Here is a 24,751-nt window from a genome sequence, read left to right as displayed (position 1 = left end):
ATAAAAAGTATATTTTTACAAATATGCCCATATGTTTTGCTTTTTACAAATATGCAAATGTTTGCTACTTTAAAGAGCAATAAATTAAACAAAAGAATGTAAATGCCCAAGTAAGGAAAGAGTTAAGTGGAAACAATTATATGCTCTTGATCAGGTAATAGGATCATAATAAAATCATGCCAACGTAAACAAACCATAAAATATAGGTATCCACTGATGACCAATATGTCAAAATTAACCTAAGTTCATCAAAATTAGAATGGCTTAGAGATGAAAATATTGGTTGCCTCCTGGAAAGAGAAATGTATATCTGAAAGCATATCCTATTGTACCTTTTAAATTCTGAATCATGAAATGTATTAACTGCTCAAAAACAAAAAATAGAAAAAAATAATGAGAAACAGAACTGGTCTTAGAAACAATGACTTCTTTTATAGACTATGTCCTCTCTCACACATTCTTCCCCAGAATAAATTTGGTAATTTATATACGTTGAATGCATTTTAAAAACTAGTTAGCACTAGTTATCTGTGGATCCAAAACTTTAAACAGGCTTATCCATCTATTTAGGTATGAACATCAAACAATGTAACCAAATATAGATAGTGATCTGAAATAACAGACACCAAGATATATAAAATTTCAAATTAAATTATGATGATACACAGCTATGCAGTCTTAAGTGGACACGGTCTCATCTGAGATCCTGCTGCTCCTTGTACTGATGCTTACATTAGATAACACCATTCCATACAATACCTTTGAGGAACTTGTTTCACTCATCAAATCATCAAAATTAACTTTTAAACTTCTACTTGCTAAATTTCCCTCTTCAAATTTGCTGCCTATTTTTATAGAGAGAAGCAAGCATTGATATTAAAACTGTTTTAGAAGCTTTCACTTTTCAGTACTAAGTTGTTTCTTTGTTCCAGAATTGAATTACAAATGACACAAAAGAGAACAACTCCCATTTTGAATGAAGGTTATCTATATATAACAGAAAGAGAAAGAATGTAAACACTTCCATTCAATCTTGTGTCACATAAATTTTTTCTTAATGAGAAAATAAACCAACTAAAGTGGACAGCAAAAGTCAGGAAAAAAGGATGGAAAACTGAGATGTCACCAAGCCTCTGATGTGCCCGAGGCCAAGGGGCTGCATGCAGGATCAGGCCTGCTCAACCTCCTGCCCTCACAATCCTGCCCCAGGGGCAGAGTCCACAAATAGGCAGGAGGACCTGGCCCTGCTCGTGCCAAGTCTCCTGTTTACTTTCTTCTTTGATCTGTTTCTCCTGTAGTTTGGAAATATTTCCCTCTAACCACAATCTGAACAATTCATTATAAAGTCTTTCCTTACAGATATTGATGAAAATCTAATTTCAGTTTAAGGCCACACCAGGAACTTGAGCAGATGTACAAACTATGTGCATTTAAAATAGCCAAACAAATAAAAGTCACAGAATTAACTGTCACCAGGACTGACTCCAGAAGTATAGGAACAGACAGTGACTCTGTCTCAGATACCATCAACCAAACATTCTTACATATTTTATAAAGCAATGGGAAATATTATTGGTTCTTTCTAAAATAGCCTAGGGCCATGATAACTTAAAAGGACTAAAGTACAATTTGCTCATTGTTGAGTCACTAATATATGTGAGGGTGTTAAGATATGAATAGATAAAACTACACATACCTCTAACGAGAGTAAAGGAAGAGTCAGAATCTGTGTATCTATCGTGAGCCCCTCTGACATAAATATATATGGACTTTGAACTTGTACACATATGTATGTGTTCACATAAATACGCAAGCATCAAGTTGGGAACACACTGATTGGGGGGATGGGAGGTGGAGAGACTGCTCCCAAACAACTCTTTAGAGATGTGCAAACTCAGCTTGTTGAGGAAGACACAGTATAATGAGCTGGCTAGCTACAAATCTTGGCCCTAGGGTCAGTAGATGCTCCAACTAACAAATGGACCTCTTGCTGCACCTACAGTGTGTGCATGCATAGACTGAAGGGAGGAAGCATGGAAGAGTGGAAAGATTCTAGGTTTGTTGACCTATAGTGTCATTGACTTTGTAACCCTGGATAGGTCATACCCTTCCCATTCCTTGGTTTCCTATATGACAATAGGGATCCCAACAACAGCCCAATATACCTCACAGAGCTCTTGTGCACTAATGTGAGAGCACTGTAGACTGAAAGCAAGATATCAAGGGAAGGGACATGTTGTTCAGGAGGTATGTTCACACAGGGCTAAGAATATCTGCAACACATTAAGATTACACTAGCCTTCTGCTGAACAATAAATACACCCTGAGTTGTATGACTTCTACCCATTCAGAAGTATACACTCCCTGAAAGAGTTAATGTGATCAGGCAGGTAAGTGCTCTGGTTAGAGTTTAAACATAAAAACAGGTACTTACCAGAGAGATGTTTAAAAACTACATATAGGTTAGTCTATTTAGACTGTTAAACCTTCTGCGTTTTTGACTTGGAAAGACATTAATTTTTTTCCCATTTAAGTTTACAGATATGTCTAAGAAACTCTACGTAACCTTTTCTTTGAAAAAACAACCATAGAGTGGGCAGGTCAACATGATAGTATGAGAAAACCCAGAACACACCAAATCTACAACTACATATGGAACAATTCTCTCCAAAAAAGACCTAAAAACTAGCTCAACAGCTCCTCCACAACAGATAAAAAGGCCACATGGAGATAGGTATAATAGGCAGAGATGCAGTATTGCCGAAAACCCCACCCATTCTAGAGTGAAATCACAAATACAGAGTGTATCCTTGACAAGCAACAGGTTCGAGCCCATATCAGGTACCCCAACCCTTGGGACCTGTACTAGACAAACAAGTTCCCAAAATGCCTGACTTTATTTTTTTTTTAATTTTTTTTCAATGTTTATTCATTTTTGAGAGAGAGAGAGAGCATGAGGAGGGGAGGAAGAGAGAGGGGGAGAGAGAGAGAGAGAAGACAGACAGACAGACAGACAGACACAGAATCCGAAGCAGGCTCCAGGCTCTGAGCTGTCAGCACAGAGCCCGACATGGAGCTCGAACCCACGAACCACGAGATCATGACCTCAGCCGAAGTCGGATGCCCAACTAACTGAGCCACCCAAGTGCCCCCCAAAATGTCTGACTTTAAAAACCAGTGAGGCTCACTTCCAGGAGACCCAAGGGCTGAAGGAAACGGAGACTCCCCTTTTGAAGGGCTTGTGCACATACTCACTCACCCTGGGACCCAGTGTAAAAGAAACAGCTTAAAGGGCACCTAGACATACATGAAAGAAATCCATAGGCTAGACATAAAGTATCTGCTGGAAGGACAAGGGTCTGTTGGAATCCTCTCTGGGGACAGGTTGTGCACTCTCCTGCCTTGCTAGTGCTGGCACTGGTAGGCATCAGTCTTGCATTCTTCCTCTCCTTGCTAGCATCACTTGCCCTGACCCTGCACTATTCTGCAGCTTTGCCCTGCCTAAACCCAGTGGGCAGCCTTACCCCAGGCCTGCCCTCTTCTGTAGCCCTGGTCCTGCTAAACCTGGCAAGTGAGCTTGCCCTGGCCCTGCCCTCTCCTGTGGCCCTGCCAAAGCAAGTGGGTATAAGCAGTCTGCACAGGGGATGCCCCTTGACAAGCATCTGGCTGTAGTGGTCAGGAGGCCTGCATTTCTGGGGTCCACAGGACTAAAACAATTGGAGAGACAGTTCCTGACAGACTACCACCCCCAGGGTACACAGACAGCAGATAGAAACACATCCCCAGTCTTCCTATGAGCACTTCTTCAAGACTGGGAGAGATGGCTGTTTTGCTCATGATAGAGAAACAAACAGAGTCAAACAAATGGAGGATACAGGAATATGTCCTAAATGAAATAATAAGATAAAATTCCAGGAAAAAAATATCTAATGAAAGAAACAATGAAATGGAGAGAAGTCACTTACCTGATAAAATGTTCAAAGTAATGATCATAAATATGCTCACGAATCTTGATAGAATAGATGAAGAAACTTCAATAAAGAGACTGATAATGTAAAGAAGTACAAAAAAGAAGTTACAGAGCTGAAAAACACAATAACTGAACTGAAAAATAAACTAGATGGATTCAAGAGCAGACCAGATGAAGCAGAAAAAAAGGATAAGTGACCAGGAAGACAGGGCAGAACTCAACCAAACAGGGCAGCAAAAGGAAAAAAGTGAAGATAGCTTAAGGGACTCATAGCACAACATCAAGCAGAACAAAATTCTCCTAGAAGGAGAAAAGAGAGAGAAAGAGACATAACTTATTTGAAGAAATAATGGCTGACCACCTTCCTAACCAGGGGAGGGAAACAGACACCCAGATCTAGGAAGCCCAGAAAGTTCCAAATAAGATGAAGCCAAAGAGATTCAAAGCAAGAGACATTATAATTAAAATCTCAGAAGTTAAAGAGATAATCTTAAAAGCAGCAACAGAAAAAGAACCTGTTATATAGAAGGGAACTCCATGAGACTATTAGCAGATTTTTCAACAAAAACTTTGCAGGCCATAAGGGAATGGCAAAGATATATTCAGTGCTGAAAGCAAAATCTCCCAACCAAGAATACTCTAGCTAGCAAGATTACCATTCAGAATTGAAGGAGAGGTAAAGTTTTCCAGACAAGCAAAAACTAAAGGAGCTCATCACTGCTAAACTAGCCTAAAAATAAATGTTAATGGGACTTCTTTAAGCTGACAAGAAAGGGTACTGGTTGGGTAACAAAGTAACATATGAAAGTAAATACTGTGCCAGTAAAGGTAAATGTACAGCAAAGGTAGTAGACTAATGACTTATAAAGCTAGCATGAAGGTTAAAAGATAAAAGCAGTAAAAATAACTACAACAATTCACAGAATAAGAAGATATAAAATGTGACATCAAAAACATAAAATTGGAGGTGAGCGTAGTAAAAATGTAGAATTTTAGAATGCATTCAAACATAACTTGTTATCAACATAAAATAGACTAGTATAGGAGTGCCTGGGTGGTTCAGTCAGTTAAGTCCAACTTCGGCTCAGGTCATGATCTCATGGTTCACAAGTTCGAGCCCCACATTGGGCTCTGTGCTGACAGCTCAGAGCCCGGAGCCTGCTTCAGATTCTGTGTCTCCCTCTGTCTCTGCCCTTCACCCACTCACACTGTCTGTCTGTCTGTCTGTCTCTCTCTCTCTCTCTCTCTCTCTTAAAAATAAATAAACATTAAAAAATTTTAAAAAATAGACTACTATACATACAGGCTGATATAGGTGAGCCTCGTAATCACAAAGCAAAAACCTATAGTAGATACACAAAAGATAATGAAAATGAAATCTAAACATAACGCTAAAGGCACCAAACCACAAGAAGAGAGAACAAGAAGAACAGAAGGTCACTACAAAACTGCCAGAAAACAATTAACAAAATGTCAATAAGCACACACCTACTTGTAATTACTTTAAACATAAATGGACTAAATTCTTCAACTGAAAGACATAAAGAAGCTGAATGGATAAAAAAACAAGACCCATCTATATGCTGCTTACCAGAGATTCATCTCAAATGTAAGGACACACACAGACTGAAAATGAAAGGACAGAAAAAGATGTTTCATGCAAATGGAAACCAAAAGAAAGCCAGAGTGGCTATACTTATCAGACAAAACAAACTTTAAAACACTGTTAATCAAGCAAAGATAGGCATTATATTATGATAAAAGAGTCAATACAGCAAGAATATATAACATTTGTAAATATTTATGCACTCAACATAGAAGCACCTAAATATATAAAGGAAATATTAACAGACCCAAAGGGAAAAATCAACAGCAATACAATAATAGTAGGAGACTCTAATACCCCACTTACATTAATGGATAGATCACCTCAACAGAAAATAAAAATGGAAAAATCAGCCTTGAAGGATACATTAGACCAGATACATACATACATATATATATATATATAAACTATATATATATATATATATATATATATATATAAACTATATATATATATATATATAAACTATATATATAAACTATATATATAAACTATATATATATATAAACTATATATATAGATATAGATATAGATATAGATATAGATATAGATATAAAAACACATACATAGAACATTCTACAAAGAAGCAGCAGAACATACATTCTTCTCAAGTGCACACAGAACATTCCCTAGGAGAGATCACAAGTTAGGCCACAAAACAAGTCTCAGTAAATTTAAGAAGACTGATATCCTATCAAGCATTTTTTCAGACCACAACAATACAAAACTGGAAATCAATCACAAAAAAATAAAAAAGGAAAAATCACAAAGATGTGAAGAAGTAATAACTTGCTACTGAATAACCAATGGGTCAACAAAGAAATCTAAGTAAAAATTTTAAAAATCCCTTGATACAAATGAAAATGAAAATATAACACACCAAAATCTGTGGAATGTAGCAAAAGCAGATATAAGAAGTTCAGAGTGATACAGACCTGCCTCAAAAAACAAGAATAATCTCAAATAAACAATCTAACATTACACCTAAAGGAACTAGGAACAAATGAAGCCCAAAGTTAGAAGAAGAAAGGAAATAATAAATATTAAGGCAGAAATAAATAAGATTAAAAAGAAACTAGAAAAGATCAATGAAACTATGAGCTGGTTCTTTGAAAAGATAAACAAAACTGATAAACCTTTAGCTACATTAATTAAAAAAAAAAAGGCTTCCCAAATAAATAAAAATAGAAATAAAAGACAGGAAGTTACATGAACAGGTACATGCACCCGATCTTTATAGCAGTACTATCAATAATAACCAAGGTATGGAAAGAGCCCAAATGCCTATCGAACGATGAATGGATAAAAAAGATGTGGCATATATATGCAATGGAATATTACTTGGTGATCAAAAAGAATGAAATCTTGCCATTTATGACAACGTGGATGGAACTAAAGTGCGTTATACTAAATGAAATTAGTCAGAGAAAGATAAATATCATATGATTTCACTCATTTGTGGAATTTAAGAATCAAAACAGATGAACATAAGGGAAGGGAAGCAAAAATAAGATAAAACCAGAGAGGGAGAGGGGTGCCTGGGTGGCTCAGTCGGTTAAGCATCTGACTTTGGCTTAGGTCATGATCTTGCAGTCCCTGAGTCGAGCCCCACGTCGGGCTCTGTGCTGACAGTTCAGAGCCTGGAGCCTGCTACGGATTCTGTGTCTCCCTCTCTCTGGCCTTCCCCTCTTGAGCTCTGTCTCTCTCTCTCAAAAATAAATAAACATTAAAAACAAATTTAATGGGGACTCTTAAATACAGAGAACTGAGGGTTGCTGGCAAGGTGTTGGAGGGGGGTGGATGGGCTCAATGAGTGTTCGGCATTAAGAAGGGCACTTGTGATGAGCACTAGATGTTATATGTAAGCAATGAATCACTAAATTCTATTCCTGAAATCATTACTACACTACACGTTAACTAACTTGGATTTAAATAAAAAAAAATTTTTTTTAAAGACAGGAAGTAACAAGTGATAACAAAGAAATACAAAGGATCATAAAAGACTACTATGAACAATTATATGCCAACATTGGACAACCGTGAAAAAAAATGGGTAAATTCCTAAAAACATACAACATTCAGTCTTCCAAGACTGAATAACAGAAAAACAGAAAATGTGAATAGACTGATTACTAAGAAGAAAACTGACTTGGTAATCAAAAACCTACCAACAAACAGAAGTCCAGAAACAGATGGTTCCACTGGTGAATTCTACAAAACATTTAAAGAAGATCTAATACCTATCCTTTCTCTAAGTTCCAAAAAACTGAAGAGGAGGGAATGCTTCAAAATTTCATTTTATGAGACCAGCATTATCCGGATACCAAACACCAAACAAGAACACCACAAAAAAAGAAAATTACAGGCCCAAATCCCTGATGAACATAGATGTAAAAATCCCCAACAAAATATTAGCAAACCAAATTCAAAAATACATTAAGAAAATCATATACCATGATCACGCGGGATTTATTCCAGGATGTAAGGATGGTTTAACATCTGCAAATCAGTCATTGTGATACGCCACATTAACAAAATGAAAGCTAAAGATCACACAATCATCTCAATAGATGCAGAAAAAGCATCTGGCAAAATTCAGCATCCATTTATGACAAACCCACAACTAACATCACACTCAATGGTGAAAAAAATGAAAGCATTTCCCATTTCCTCTAAGATCAGGAACAAGAGAAGGATGCTTGCTCTCACCACTTTTATTTAACATAGAATTGACAATCTTAGCCAGAGAAATCAGGCAAGGAAAAGGAACAAAAGGCATCCAGTTTAGAAAGGAAAAAGTAAAGATCATCATTTGCAAATGAGATGATTTCATATATTAAAAAACCCCACAGACCACGAACACACTGTTAAACAAATACAATAAAGTTGCAGAATACAAAGTCAATATACAAAAACCTGTTGTGTTTTTACATACTAACAATGAACTATCAGAAAGAGGAATCAAGAAAACAATTCCATTTACAATTGCATCAAGATGAATAAAATACCTAGGAATAAATTTAACCAAGGAAGTGAAAGACCTGTATGAGAAAAACTACATTGATAAAAGAAATGGAAGAAGACACAAATAAATAGGAAGATATCCTGTGCTCATGGACTGGAAGAATTAATACAGCTAAAATGTCCAAAGTACCCAAAGCAATCAATTCAATCCCTATGAAAATCCATGGCATTTTCACAGAAATGGAGCAAACAATCCTAAAATTTATATGGAACCACAAAAGATCTTGAGTAGCCAAAGCAATCTTGAGAACGAAGAGCAAAGCTGGAGACCTCAAGCTCCCTGATTTCAAACTATATTTAAAAATCACAGTAATCAAGGGGTGCCTGGGTGGCTCAGTCGGTTGAGCATCCGACTTCAGCTCAGGTCATGATCTCGCAGTTCGTGAGTTCAAGCCCTGTGTCAGGCTCTGTACTGACAGCTCAGAACCTGGAGCCTGCTTCGGATTCTGTGTCTCCCTCTCTCTCTGCCCCTTCCCCACTCATGCTCTGTCTCTCTCTGTCTCTGTCTCTCAAAAATGAATAAACGTTTAAAAAAAATTTTTTTTCAGTGACAGTAAGCAAAGTAGTATAGTATTGGCATAAAACGTATAGATCGATGGAACAAAAAGAGAATCCAGAAATAAACCCATGCATATATGGTTAGTTACTTTACAGTAAAGGCAGCAAGAATATGCAATAGGGAAAGGACAGTCTCCTCAATAAATGGTGTTAGGAAAACTGCACAGCCGCATGCAAGAGAATGAAGCTGCCATCACTCTCTTACTCCAAATACCAAAACTAACTCAAAATGTAGTAACTTAAATATAAGAGCAGAAACTATTTAAAAAAAAAAAAACAAACTCCTAGAAGAAGACATAGGTGGTATACTCCTTGATACTGCTCTTGGCAATATTGTTTTGGATCTGACTCCAAAGGCAAAGGCAAGAAAAGTGAAAATAAACAAGTAGGACTACATCAAACTAAAAAGCTTTTGCACAGCAAATGAAACCACCAGCAAAAGGAAAAGGCAGCCTACTTCAATGGGAGAAGATATCTGCAAACCATATATCCAATAAGGGGTTAACATCCAAAATATGTAAAGAACTCATATAAATTCAACAAAAAAATCCAATTAAAAAAATGGATAGAGCATCTGAATAGCATTTTTCCAAAAAAAGACATACAAGTGGCAAAGTAGGCATATTAAAAGATGCTCAACATTATTAATCATCAGAGAAATGCAAATCAAAACCACAATAAGATATTATCTTACACCTGTCAGATTGACTATTATCAAAAAGATAAGAAATAATCAGTGTTGGTGAAGACAGACAGAAAAGGGAATGCTTGTGCACTATTGGTAGGAATGTAAATGGCACAGCCTCTATGGAAAACAGTATGGAATTTCCTCATAAACTTAAAAATAGAACTACCATACATATAGCAATATTACTTTGGGGTATTTATCCAAAGGAAAACAAAACACTACTTTGAAAAGATATTTGCACCCCTATGTTAATTGCAGCATTATTCACAATAGCCAAGATATAGAAACAACCAAGGTGTCCATCAATGGATGAATGGATAACGAAGATGTGGTGTATGTTTACAACGGGATACTACTCAGGCATAAAAAAAGATGAAATTTTGCCATGTAGAAACATGGATGGACCTTAAGGATATTATGTTAAGTGAAATAAAGCATAGAGAGAAAGGCAATGAGTGGATGATTTCACCTATGTGTGGAATCTAAAACACAAAATAAATGAATAAAACAAAACTCATAGGTGCCGAGAACAGACTGGTGGTTGTCAGAAGGTAGGGAGATTAGGAGGGTGGGTGAAATAGGAGATGGGGGTCAAGACACACAAACCTCCAGGCATAAAATAATTAAGTCATTGGGATGTAATGTACAGCATGGTGACTATACACAATACTATACTGCACATTATGTAACTTTATGGTGACAGGGAAACTACACTCTTGTGGTAATCATTTCACAGTATGTACAAACATCAAATCATGTTGTACACCTTAAACTAATATGTTATATGGCAATTATACCTCAATACAAAAACCCCACAGACACATTGAGATAATTGATGAGTCACAGACTGGGAAAAATACTCACAATACATACATCTGACAAAGGACTACATCCATGATGGATAAAGAACTCCTACAAGTCAATGATAAAAAATATAAAAACCTAATAAAAAATAAGCAGAAAACTTTGAATAGATACTACCAAAAAAGATATACAAATAGCTAAAAAACACATGAAAGGATGATCAATGTCTTTATACACCAGGGAGATGAAAATTAAAACCACAAAAAGGCATCCTTTCACTCCAACTTGAATGACTAAAATAAAAAAATTAGGGGTGCCCGACTGCCTGTCAGTGGAGCATACAACTCTTGATCTCAGGGACGTTAAGTTGGAGCCCCACACTAAGTGTAGAGATTACTTAAAAAATAAAATCTTTGGGGTGCCTGGGTGGCTCAGGAGGTTAAGCGGCCAACTCTTGATTTCAGCTCAGGTCATCATCTCATGGTTTGTGAGTTCAAACCCTGTGTCAGGCTCTCTGTCTATAGGCTCAGAGCCTATTTCAGATCCTCTGTCCCCCTCTCTCTCTGCCCCTCCCCTGCTCATACACTCTCTCACACTCTGTCTCTCAGAAATAAATACATATTAAAAAATATTAAAGAAATAAAATAAAATAAAATAAAATAAAATAAAATAAAATAAAATAAAATAAGACTAACAATATCAAATGTTGGTGAGGATGTGGAATTACAAATATCTGACACTGCTGCTGAGACTGTAAAATGGTCCATCCATTTCAAAGAAGCAATTAGCAGTTTCTTTTTTTTTTTTTTTAACTTTTTAAACATTTATTTATTTTTGAGACAGAGAAAAAGAGAGCAAGGGAGGGGCAGAGAGAGGGGGGAAAGAGAATCTCAAATATGCTCCATGCTGTCAGCACAGAGCCCAAAGTAGGGCTCAAACTCACAAACCATGAGATCACGACCTGAGCCAAAATCAAGAGTCAGCCACTAAACTGACTGGGCGACCCAGTTTCTTTTAAATTGAACACAACCTGTACCCTATTCTACTCTGAAATACTCACCTGTGAAAAATGTTGACAAAAAGATTTATACAAGAATGTTTACAGCAACCTTATTTATAACAGATACAAACTGGAAAAAACTCAAATGTCCATCAACAGGGGGTGCCTGGAGGGCTCAGTCAGTTAAGCAACTGACCGGCTTAGGTCCTGAAATCACAGTTTGTGAGTTCGAGCCCCGCGTTGGGTTCTGTGCTGACAGATCAGAGCCTGGAGCCTGCTTCAGATTCTGTGTCTCCCTGTCTCTCTGCCCCTCCACTGCTCTCATTCTGTCTCTCTCTCTCTCTCTCAAAAATGAACAAACATTAACAAAATTTTTTTAATGTCCATCAACAGAAGAACAAATAAGCAAATTGTGGTCAATTCATACAGTGGAATAATACTCAGTAAAATTAAAAACAAAACCTAACTACTGATACCCACACAATAATAAGGATGACTCTTGAAAACATGTTTAGCAAAAGAGGCCAGCTATGAAAGGATGCATTTTGTATGATTTCATTTATATGAAATCTAAGAAGAAACAATAGTGGTTACCTAGGGGAACAGAGGAATGATTGATTAGAAAGAGGAATGAATCAGCTTTCTGAGGTGAAATGTTCTATATCTTGTCTTGAGTGGTGATTTCACGGGTATATACAATTGTTAAAACTCACTGAGCTGACATCTAAGATCTGTTCATTTTTTGGTATGTTAATTACACCTAAATAGTCACATGTGTTTATATACTCAGATATATACTACATCTTTATCATATAGATAACAATGTAATTAAAAAAAAAAGAAAAGTCATCACAAAGTTGAATAGGCTCACCTAGATTTATTTTGACACATGAAGAGGGCCTGGATTTGATTCTCCAAGAGAGCATTATCAAACAAAAGGAATTGTTCTTAAAATATTTGGTGCTCACATGAAACCTGCAGCATGTATTAGCTGTGTGATTTGGGGTGAGACTTAAACCTTTCTAAGCTTCTTTTCCTCATTTACCTATTTCACAAGAAGTGACCATGTGCATATTAAAGTACTTTGAAAATTCTAGGTTGACGTTAAAATATTATTCTTGCTCACAACAGATATAATTAAGCACTCAATTATATTATGTCTGATATAGACATGTAATATGTGTGTATACATGTATGTATGGATTTCTACATATACAGAGACCTTCTAAAAAAAAAAAAAAAAAGAAAAAGAAAAACATATGGCCTAATAGGAATGGCTTGCCTATAAGAGCAATGAGAAAAAAATATTTGAAACCAAAAATATTTGTTATATATGCTACACATACAGCATCTGTAACATATATTTATGGGTAACCATACACACAAATACTGCCCCAACCCCACCTAAAGAAGGGTCAAGCAACTGTTAAACCTAAAGGTCAATGTATAGGTTATACAACAGCTGGCTTCCTTAGTGTAGTGGTTATCATGTTCACCTCACACACGAAAGGTCCCCAGTTTGATCCCAGGCAGAAACATGCTTGTTTTCCCTCTCTGTAGAGCTGTAAAACTTACTCAAGAGTAACTGTATTATCATCAGGGAAATACACATCAAAACCACAATGAGATACCACCTCACACCTGTCAGAATGGCTAAAATTAACAACTGCAGGCAACAACAGATATTGGCAAGAATGCAGAGAAAGAGGAACCCTTTTGCACTGCTGGTGGGAATGCTAACTAGTGCAACCACTCTGGAAAACAGTATGGAGGTTCCTCAAAAAATTGGGGCGCCTGGGTGGCTCAGACCGACTTCGGCTCAGGTTACGATCTCGCGGTCCGTGAGTTCGAGCCCCGCATCGGGCTCTGTGCTGACAGCTCGGAGCCCGGAGCCTGTTTCAGATTCTGTGTCTCCCTCTCTCTCTGACCCTCCCCCGTTCATGCTCTGTCTCTCTCTGTCTCAAAAATAAATAAATGTTAAAAAAAAAATTTTTTTAATAAATAAATAAAAATAAAATAAAAAATTAAAAATGTAACTACCCTATGACCCAGCAATTGTACTACTAGGCATTTATCCAAAGGATACAGGTATGCTGTTTCGAACGGGCACATGCACCCCAATGTGTATAGCAGCACCACTGACAATAGCCAAAGTATGGAAAGAGCCCAAATGTCCATGGACTGATGAATGGATAAAGAAGATGTGGTATGTATGTATGTGTGTGTGTATACATATACGTATACATACGTATATATACATATATGTATATACATACACAATGGAATGTTACTTGGCAATCAAAAAAATAAAATCTTGCCATTTGCAACAGCGTGGATGGAACTAGAGTGTATTATATGCTAAGGGAAATTAGAGAAAGACAAATACATGATTTAACTCATATGTAGAATTTAAGATACAAAACAGTTATGGGAAGAGAAGCAAAAATAATATAAAATAATATAAAAACAGGAAGGAGGACAAAACATAAGAAACTCAAATACAGACAGCTGAAGGCTGGTGGTGGGGTTTTGGATGAGAGGATGGGCTAAATGGGCGAGGGCATTAAGGAGGACACTTGTTGGGACGAGCACTGGGTGTTATATGTAGGGGATGAATCACTGGATTCTCCTCCTGAAATCATTGCACCATATGCTAACTTGGATGTAAATTTTAAAAAACAAAAATATTAAAACAAAGAAAAAAAAGGTAACTATGATATAGATACTACAACAACAAAAGACTTATGAGGGCACATCTATATTATCATAAATTCTGAATTAGAAGTCTTTTTTCGAGGTTTTGGTATATTTTAAAAAGTTGGTTAAAGTTCGCAATGAAGATTTAAAATTTAAAAATGCATACCCTGTTTTATTTCTTTTCCCAAAGGTTATATTCTGCTTCCAAAGTGAAATGTTCTGCTGTTGATTCTCTGCTGCCTTTAGAAACTAAGAGCAGCCTTGGGGCACCTGGGTGGCTCAGTCACTTAAGCGTCTGACTTCGGCTCAGGTCATGATCTCGTGGTTCCTGAGTTCGAGCCCCACATCAGACTTTCTGCTGTTAGCCCAGAGCTCACTTTGGATCCTCTGCCCCCTCTCCCTCTGTCCCTCCCCACCACGCACACTTGAAAATAAAAGAAAGTAAGAGCAGCCTGTATCTTCGATCAAGAACTCAGAGTCAACAAAACTTCCATTTGGTTTTAAAAAGCGTGTGTGTGTGTGTGTGTGTGTGTGTGTACACACATGCAGGTGAGCATGTGTATGAGAACACTAGAAGGAAATATATACCAAAATGTTAACAATGAAAAATAAAACTGTCATTTAATAATCTCTATGCTCAGGGCAAAAGACCCTAAAAAATTAAGGTTAACAATTTGTGTGAAAGATCAAAGACCTAAATGTAAAAGCTAAAACTATAAAATTCTTAGCAGAAAATGGGTATTAATCTATGTGATCTTGGATTAGGCAATAATTTCTTAGACATTACACCAAAAGCACAAGCAACAAAATATAATTAAATTGGACTTCATTAGAATCAAAGTCCAATTCTCCAGAGGACAGTCAAGAAAGTGAAAAATACTAGAAATCACATGTCTGGTAAGGGATTCTAAATATACGAAGAACTCTTATCACTTAATAATAAAAAAACAACCCAATTTAAAAACAGGCAAAGGTTCTGAAGAGACATTTCTCCAAAGAAGATATATAAATGCCAATACATTCTTAAAAAGATGCTCAACACTGTCAGTCATTAGATCACAACAAGGTAACATTCATACCCACTAGGATGGTATAAATCAATGACAAGGATGTCAAGAAATCTCAAAGCTCCTACACTGCTGGTAGGAACATATAACTGTGCAGCCACTTTGGAAAACAGTCTGGCTATTCCTCAAAATACAAATTAGAGTTACTATATGACCCACCAATTCCACTTCCTGGGTATATACCCAAGAGAAGTGATGACGCATGTCCGCAGAAAACTTTTTACATTAATGTTCAGAGCAGCATTATTCATAATAGCCAAAAAGTGGAAACAACCCAAATGATCAACAACTGATGAATCAATAAACAAAATGTGACATATCTACATAATAGAACACTATTCAGCAATAAGACCTGAGGCATTGATCCATGCTACAACATGGATGAACCTTGAAAACATTATGCTGAATTTTAAAAAGCCAGACACAAAAAGCCACACGTTTTTCATTCCATTTACATGAAATGTCCAGAACTGGTGAATCTGTAGAGATGGAAAGCTTATTAACAGCTGCCCAAGACTTGGCAGAGGCAAAGAGGAAAGACTGATGGGCGACAGCTAGAGGGGACCACGTTCCTTTTTGGGGTGATAAAAATGTTCTACAATTGACTTTGGTGATAGCTACACAACTCCTTGGATATACTAAAAACTGCTGAGTGGTACACGTTAAAGCGGGGGAATTGTAGGGTATGAGAATTATATCTTAATAAAGCTGTTGCTTTAAAAATATTCTTGAAACACAGCAGGCATTCAATGAATGAGAGAATAAATAAAAAATGAATAAACAGAAACAAACACCAAATATTGCTACATTTCACTGAGTTTTTAGTTTCTTCAATTCAAGCTAAGAATAATAATGAGAAGATGCCTATAAAGTACAAGTCCAGTACGAGATGCTTAAGAAATGGCAGCTATTATGATGAATTATAATCATAAGCATGTATTTTCTTTGGTGATATGTAGGAATGAAGCAAATCAGAATAAGAAATTCTACCTTCAAATTGCCACAGAATATGATTAGACTTAAGATTAAGTTTTATCTGGTGAGAATGATCAGCAACTACCCTTTTTCTATGAGACGTAAACATATCCTAAGTCTGGTTTTCTTCACAGGAAAAAAGAAGCTAAATCCTTCTCAGCCTTGATGGCTGGTTTTGAATCAGAATGAATAAATGGAAGAATGAATAAATGGAAATATACCAAATATGAATAAATACGGATTTGAAAAAAAAGTGGTTTGAATCCTAACTTTACCATTTACTAAGTACTGGATCTCACTTAGGTTTCTTTTCTTCACCTCCAGGTGGGAATGATAATGAGATAGTTAACGCCTATAAAATGTTCAGATAGGAAAAGTCCCTACTGCTTGCTCATTAGCAATCTTAGCATATTAGAGCTACATTAGAAGCAAAAACCAGTGTCAATTATAGTAATATTTTAGTTGGGTGACAGGCTTATAGATGCTCATTTTATTATTACTCTTTAGATTTATATAGTATGTATTCTTTGGCATGTATCAAATACCATATTTTTAAAAAATAGGTCATAAAACAAAACAAACAACAAAAAATAAGGTCTAAGGACCAGGTATTTTTATTTCTTGGTCAATTCATTATCTAGTCAATGAACACCATTTTTCCTAGAGGGCAACAGTCATTTTCATAGCAGAATTTCTCTCCATTATATATAGGCAACTCAAAGCCCAAGTCCTAGATGATCTTTCTGCTGGGGAAAAAACCTATAAAACCAATAATGACTGCTCAGTTTGAACCATTTCCTCTGAAATAATCTGCATTAGGCTAACATGTTTTGCATTAGGTTAACACAAGGTAGGTCTTTAAAACTGAGTGATTTTTGGAAAAACATGAGCACTGTTCTTAGCTGGTGGCACTGACAGCATTCAGCCAAATACCCACAGGGACACTGCACATTAGATCACCACCACTAGCCAGGATGGTGAGGGTTCTCACAATCAGGCGCATGGGTAACCACTCTTCTCAGTGTTTATCTGGTGGCTGTCTATCACGTTTCGTTCGGGAAAGAGAGAATTCCTGTATTCCACAGTGGCTGATATTCTTTACACAGAGACTCACTCATTTCGTTTAAGGCCTTATTCTCTGTTGAAATACATAGACCTTTGGGAGAACTGGCAGATTATGCTTTAACAATCATTTACACTGTAGTGTAATTGAATTCATCAATACAAACTCAGTAATTACACATTTTCTGTCCTCCTTGAATGAAGAAGAAATTTAGAAAAAAGAGGGCAGCAAAAAATGTTTGAGATGAAGAACTGTGGACAACCTCATCGTTCTGCCTACAACCCAACCTGTCTATTTTTCATGCTGTCAATTTCCAACTAGACAATCCATCAAAGCTCTCAGAAAGAAGTCACGATGAAAGAAGAAATTTAGAGTGTCAGCACAACCCTCAAGGCACCCCAGACTTCAATAGAAATTCCCAAAGTTCAAACCTAGAAACAGGGTCCATGGTAGGAAAAACAAAGGAACCAAATATCTGATTACGGTTTAACCACCTAGGTCACATGTCAGACATTGGAACAGGTCAGTTTCATGGGCAAAAACCTCTGGGTATTACAAATGGAAACAAATAATTAGCTACATGGGACAGAAAGAGCATGACTCAGGATATTTCTGGCAAGGGTACGCATGAGCAGTTGCAAAACTAAGTTAGGAAATTTCTTAACCAAACTAAAACTAAAACAACTGAGAAAAAGAATATTTATGATTTGCAAACATTCTCTCATGAGAAAAGAAATAATTACAGCATCTAATTAGGGTAAAGGGAGAAGAGAAACTATATTTTTTGTGATCTGCTTAAACAAAGGTCTTATTCTATGTTTGTTATTTGTCCTTCATGAAAAAAGAAAGTCAGCCAAAGAGGTGAGTTTTCTTCCTGAGAATGTACTTGGGTGGGCATGTGTACAAGCATACACACAAATGGACATACATACATATGTACATATGTACACACACACACACACACACACACACACACACAAAGAGCCCAAGTCACCTCTTCAATAGGAACTTCAATTGCCCAAAGGTGAGGACCCAGGTATGTACCAGGCTGACAAATCTCATCAAGAAGAATCCAGAGCAGCCCCTCTCTCTGACCCTCAGGGCATCTTCTCTGAATTAAAAGCTGCAAAGGTCACTGACCTTATCACCTCAAGTTCCACTAGCAACTGAGGAGGGTTTAGCCAGGATTGTCAGCCAATTCAACTGGAAATTATTAAGGGCTTCAGGGACAAAACGGACTAAATAAGTCTTAAATTGTGTATTAACAAATTTGAAATGAACACCACAAATAAAATTAGTTGAGCTACAAACTTAGATTAGAGAATTGGTCTAAATCCAATGTTATACTCACATTTTAAAGATAGAAACCTTTGTGCTCTAATTAAATATAATCTGAAACTCTGCATTCAGAAATGTAATAGCCTTAACATAATTACAGTTGTTTGCTATAACCTCTGGTCCCTAAAGAAGGAAAATTATAATTATACCACAATAGTTTACTCAGTCCTACACCTGAAATATAAGAGCTCAATTAATCAGTCATCTCACACTTAAACTTCCAGACAATATAAATGTATGGGAACTCTATCCACTACTCTATTTTCTATAATATTTAAGAATCAGAATCAGAACTTTACAAAGTATGGAACATAATGTCAGGAGCTTCTAAGAGTTAGAGCTGACAAAAATACTACCTCTTTTCTGCACTTAAAATCAGTTAGATCATGCAGATCAGTTAGATCATGAAATTAAAAAGCATTCCTTATTATCACTGAGAAAATCTTAGAAACCCTTGAGTTCGGAAGGAATGTCACTCAGATATTATATCTAATGTGCAAAAAAGGTTAAAGGAACATACTTGTCATGAGAGATGCCCAGTATTAATACTTACACAACCTCCAGCAAGAATTTCTGCTAAAAGTGGAATGGAGCCATCTCTTCTGGTAAATTTGTCCCGGACAAAATCATTAACCTAATCAGAAAGACAACATCGGTTAACTAGAATTCTCAACCATTTCCTCTAATGGCATGTTATTCATTTTCCAAGTCATCAAAATATTTGTCTCATGATAAAATTAAAAATTATCACATCGGGCGCCTGGGTGGCTCAGCTGGTTAAGTGTTTGGCTTCAGCTCTGGTCATGATCTCGGTTTGAAAGTTCAAGCCCTGCATCAGGCTCTCTGCTGTCTACACACAGCCCACTTCAGATCCTCTGTCCCCCTCTCTCTCTGCCCCTCCCCTGCTGGTTCTCTCTCTCTCTCTTTCTCTCTCAATGTAAATAAATAAACTTTTAAAAAATTATTAAATGTCTACATAAAAGTTTAAAGTTTTACAAATGTCTTGATAGTGTGCCAGTCTCAGCAGCAGCACCATTAATTTTTGGCTTAATGATAATCTGAACAAAAGACATAAATTCAAAGAGAAAGATACTTACAGTCAGTTTAATGGCCTTTTCTGGAGCAACCCCTATAAGCTGTGGTATCAGACCTATGTAAACAGAAAGAAGCATTAACGATATGAATGTACTAAACATGAACATACAAGCCCAACAAGCAATGGTTTCCATATTATTAATGCATCAAACATTTTAGGGCTTTCATTAAAATATGGAAAAACGGACTATCCTAAAAACTCTGTACATGTATACAATACTGATGTCAAATATAATGTTATGCTTTCTTGAGGCTATAAATCCTTTTCTTAAGCATGCTTCCTTTAAAGCCTAATTATCTAACACCTCTCAAAAAGTATGTGAGCAAGGAATGGAGACCATGGATCTTCTCTACTCCTGAACATTGCCAATAACAATGTAACCAAATCCCCTCCCTTTACAACCAACAATATACAAACATAGACAGGCACTTTAAAGAAGCCAATGTTGTATGCTTGGAAAACCTCTGCAAAGCCTGGTGTTGAAAAGACCCAGATTTTGCCACAAATGCTACTACCTATATAATAGCATATAGTGGTTTGGTTATTACAGAACACCAACTTGCATAATTTTCTCTTTATAGAGAAAACCAGAATTCAGTACCATTTATTTTAAAGGAAGCCAAAACTGCAAAGAAAAATGCAGTTTTAAGTATCATTTAATGGATATCTTTTACAAACAAAAACATATGCCTGCTACATTCTTATTTACTAATGTATGTCAAACTTAAGACATTTCAAAAGAATCTTCTTAAAACAAAGGAAATCATTATTCTTAGAAAGTTAAATTTCCCAGGCTGGCTGCAAACTGCAAAAGAAAAAAATATATAAACAATTCAACATCTGTAGATATTCATAAGGCTCAGCTTTGTAAAGCACACAGATTACTCAAATTGTTGGCATACATTTTTTGCATACATTTTTTAAAGATGCTAACAATAAACATTCTATATCCTTTAAATCACCCAGCCAAGGGGGAGTTATGTATGTGTTTGCACACTCACTGCTGATCTTAAGCCTACTTTGAGGATACTGCTGAGTGATTTTCTAAGAGTTGAGAGCCAGCAAGTAATCATACATATAGGCTACTGTCAGTCAAACTGAATTATCAATGACAAACACAAATCTGCACACACCTTTAATGGGTAGCAGACTGATTTAAAAGAATAAATCAGCAGATGGCAGTCTTAACTTTCTAACCTTCATGATTATGAGGCCCTATTACTTTTAATCTAACTTCCCTACAACCATGTCAGCATGTGTATTTGTTTTACAACTTGCCTCAATAAGGCTCATGGAATTTTAATAAAGTACTGATTTATGTCATTTTATCACTGTTGCCTGCAAAGAAATTTAGGCTAATCTGTCAACAATTTTGTCAATCATCTGACAGAATAATGGACCAGTTCTAAGCCATATATGACAATCTCAATAATCATAGTGTTCACATACAGGACTCCTACAATCTTCTCCCTAATACAAGAGTCTCTCATTTAAAGAACTGATTTTATCAGCTCACATCCTGGATAAAGCTAACAATCCCTCCACCTCTCCCCCATCCCTAAACTTGCTATATTGGACTCATTTCATTAACATGACATCTCTCCCAAATGAAATTTTCTGTAAGCATCCATCCATTGAGAAGGTTAAACTGTGCAGTATATATCTAGGTTACTTCTGATAGAGAAAAAGTAAACCAAGGAGGAAGAAAGGTCATTTTTCAACAAAGAAAGATTGGAGATGACAAAGGAAAAAAAAAAACCAAAACCCTTAGCACCACTCAACCCTCATTAAATTCCTCATTAAATATAATCTAGATATGCAGGGTTTAGGACAGCTTAAAATAAGCATTCCCAGGCAGAGATCTGCATTCTGGACAACACACACCTTCCTCCTGTGGAATACATGTGATACAGCTGGAATTCAGGGAGGTTAGAGTTCTGAATATTTGAGTAAAATTAACTACATTCATTCTTAGGAGCAGGGTATTTAAGCCTACTTTGATTTCAAAACCACTCTCTTTTCTTATTCTATATAAAATGCCAATAATGAACATCCTCATGACCCTCTCCTTTAACTGTATCAGAGATACATTTTTCACTTGAATATCTGCAAATAATGCTAACCAGAGGTGTTTTTTCCTCCTGTACATGAGCATAAGCTTTGTTCAGGTCCAGTCTCTCTTTCCAAGGAAGAGGTTCTAGGCCAAACAGTTCAACAGAACTCAGAGTGAGCTAGGGATTAATGAGACTGTGTGTGCAAACAAATAAGTACAGTAAATTACAAAAATGCTCTGGACTTGAGCATGTGGAGAATATTTTCAAAGAATTCCAAGTGGCGCCCAAAGGGATTAAAAAATTAATCTCCCTCCCAAAGGAAACCCTAAATTCTAATGTGAAAACATGTACATGAAAGTCATTCCCTCTCCAAAGAGAACAAGTTCCTACAAAGCCGATGGGGGTGGGGAGAATTCTACAAGGGGGTTGTTGCCTCTGATGCTGACAGCACTGTGCTCAGCCTAGACTTGGTGGTAACATTCTCTGCAAAAGAAAATCTCTCTGCTTTTACTCACAGTGCCTCTGAGCTAAGGGGAGGAAAGGAGACAGAATGAGACATGAAGCCAAGCGTTTTCTTTTATTCATTTTTTTTTTTTTTTCTAACTTCAGATGACTCACTGGAAAAAAAGACTTGTGAATGGTCTCCTTGGAAGAGACAAACACATTTGATATCTCTTTCAATTGAAACAAGTGCATAGAGGGTAAACTCACTTTCAGCTAACTGCCTGGCTTCTATTTCACAGAGCAGAGGCATATCTCTTTTCTCCAACTCTTTGAGAAAAGCAGCTCTCTGTTTCTTAGCTGTCATCCTGTACTCCACTTGCAGACATGTGCCTGAGTTTGTCAGAGCACAGTGGCAACAGAATTTGGATTCCATGAAATACACACGTCAGGAAGAAATAAAGGCCTTGTCTACACACATACTGCTAGTTACCAGCAAGAATGTAAAAAGGGAAACAAGCAACAAGAAAATTAAAAGAGAGAAACATCTCTACTCTGACTGGACAACACACTTTTTTCATAATCAAGGTGTTAAAATCTGCTGCTGCTGAGATAAAACCACTAACTTCAGCAGCTAAGATATAGTTACTCACCCCGGTAGAGTCCAAAGAAGCCCTCATAACGCAAGACTTTCTTAAAACAGTCAAAGCTGTTTTTGTACATCAGCTCCCCAACAACAGAGCCAGTGCCACGCTGGTTTTGCATGCGGGTCTTCACCAGATCTATAGGATATACTGCAGTGGCTCCCACAGCTACAAAGAAAACAAGTTTTACCCTTAGAAGAGAGCGCAATTAAATGGAGGCTCTTTAAGGACAACAAATCTCATCTCAAAGGACTAGAAAACAAAACACAGTATCTATTCTCACAAAAGAGACTGTATGTTATTCTTCCTTCTTCCATACACTGCTGAAGGATAACAGGCTAGCATTTGGGACCCATAAATACAGCTGCTTCAGAGAACAACTGCGTGCATTTTCAAGTCATTACCAACGTTAAGTCATCAAGACTTGATTTCCACAACATGAAACTATTATATATTTCTTTATACTTTCCATTCAATGCCTAAATATTATACCATTTACCCTTTAAAATAACCATATGTGTAGAAACAGGTAGCTATAATTTTAAAACTTAGTTTATTAAAGCATTTTGGTAAATTACTCTTAGTTATGACCATAATATTGGAACCACATCTCAACATGACCCTATCCCTTTGTACAGAATTTGTGTTTTTTGGCTTTTTTTAATGCCAGGCTTTAGAATTTCTGACACTGGAAAAATTATAAAATGAAGTGGAGTGTTATTTTTCAACTGTTGAAAACCAAAACATGTTCTGCAACTTCTAAAACTGAAAAGGAAAAAACAATAGTTTCATCAGTTCAGGCTTGTTTTGAAAAATCATAAGCATTTTAATCACACCTCCTAGGATCTTCTCAACAAAGCTACTTCAGATTCTACACATTTTATATGGAAAGATGTAAGAAAAAAAAAAAGTCTCTCGTTGCCTAGGAGCAGGGACTAGGGCTTCATTTTAGCAAATATGAACTACAAGTCTAGATAATTCTTTAGCCAGTAAAGAGGGAGAGGAAAAAAAAATACAAGTAGAAAACCTACAGTGAATCAATCACTTTAGGAGGCTGTTTTGTTTTGTAAGGTTCTGGGATTTGTACACCTGCCTCACCCCCAACACCATTATTCCATTTCTTCATACTGTCTTAACAGGATAATTAAGGCGAGTGCAGCACGCATGCAGACTTTCACTTTTGTCCTCAAGACACACTGGAGCCAGAGGGGCCACAGCTGTGCTGCGACAATCCTCTCATCACAGGTAGAAATAAAGGACACTGCAGAAAGCTCTGTAGTTATGACCCGCAGAACTAGAAACTGCACCTCTGCTGACCTGTCTCGGTCTAGTGAGATAGTACTGCATTAACACAAGCTTGAAACAGCACACAGACACGTCACTCACCTCCAGCAACTGAGCCCAGAGTGAATCTATAAGCAGACTCGGCAATCTGGAGCCAGATCGGCCTGCCTAAACCGTGCAATTGCTGCAGGGAGGAAAAAATAGGTAAAGACACTCGGAAAAGTATATGGCAAATAAAAAAGGCTACAATTCAGCTACTTTACGATTTTAACACAGATACCTCGATTAGCCTAAGAGACACAGTTGCCTTCTTCTCGCCCCGTTTTTTAATAAGTCTATTAATACCTGATTTCTCTAATCTTGGAGAATACACTATCATTCCAGAGAAGTGAATCTTTCGGGTAAATAAATGTCTTGAGTATAAAATCTTTCCCCCTTATTT

At 36.7% G+C, this 24,751-nt stretch overlaps 1 protein-coding gene across 4 annotated transcripts in view; it reads right to left on the bottom strand.

Moving 5' to 3' along the window:
• The window catches only part of SLC25A12 (solute carrier family 25 member 12), a 206,049-nt gene that overhangs the window by 11,158 nt on the left and 170,140 nt on the right, over positions 1 to 24,751 (bottom strand). For all 4 annotated transcript variants that reach the window (XM_060621646.2, XM_060621648.3, XM_060621647.2 and 1 more), the window contains 4 exons: positions 24,412 to 24,493; positions 23,035 to 23,193; positions 19,888 to 19,940; positions 19,344 to 19,424 (listed from right to left, as the gene is read on the bottom strand). In XM_060621646.2, the coding sequence (XP_060477629.1) occupies positions 19,344 to 19,424; positions 19,888 to 19,940; positions 23,035 to 23,193; positions 24,412 to 24,493 (375 nt within the window). The remainder of the gene's footprint in view (positions 1 to 19,343; positions 19,425 to 19,887; positions 19,941 to 23,034; positions 23,194 to 24,411; positions 24,494 to 24,751) is intronic.

Source organism: Panthera onca, chromosome C1 (genome assembly GCF_046562875.1).
Source record: "Panthera onca isolate mPanOnc1 chromosome C1, mPanOnc1 haplotype 2, whole genome shotgun sequence".
Classification (NCBI taxonomy): domain Eukaryota; kingdom Metazoa; phylum Chordata; class Mammalia; order Carnivora; family Felidae; genus Panthera; species Panthera onca.
This window is presented reverse-complemented; position numbering and strand designations above follow the sequence as displayed.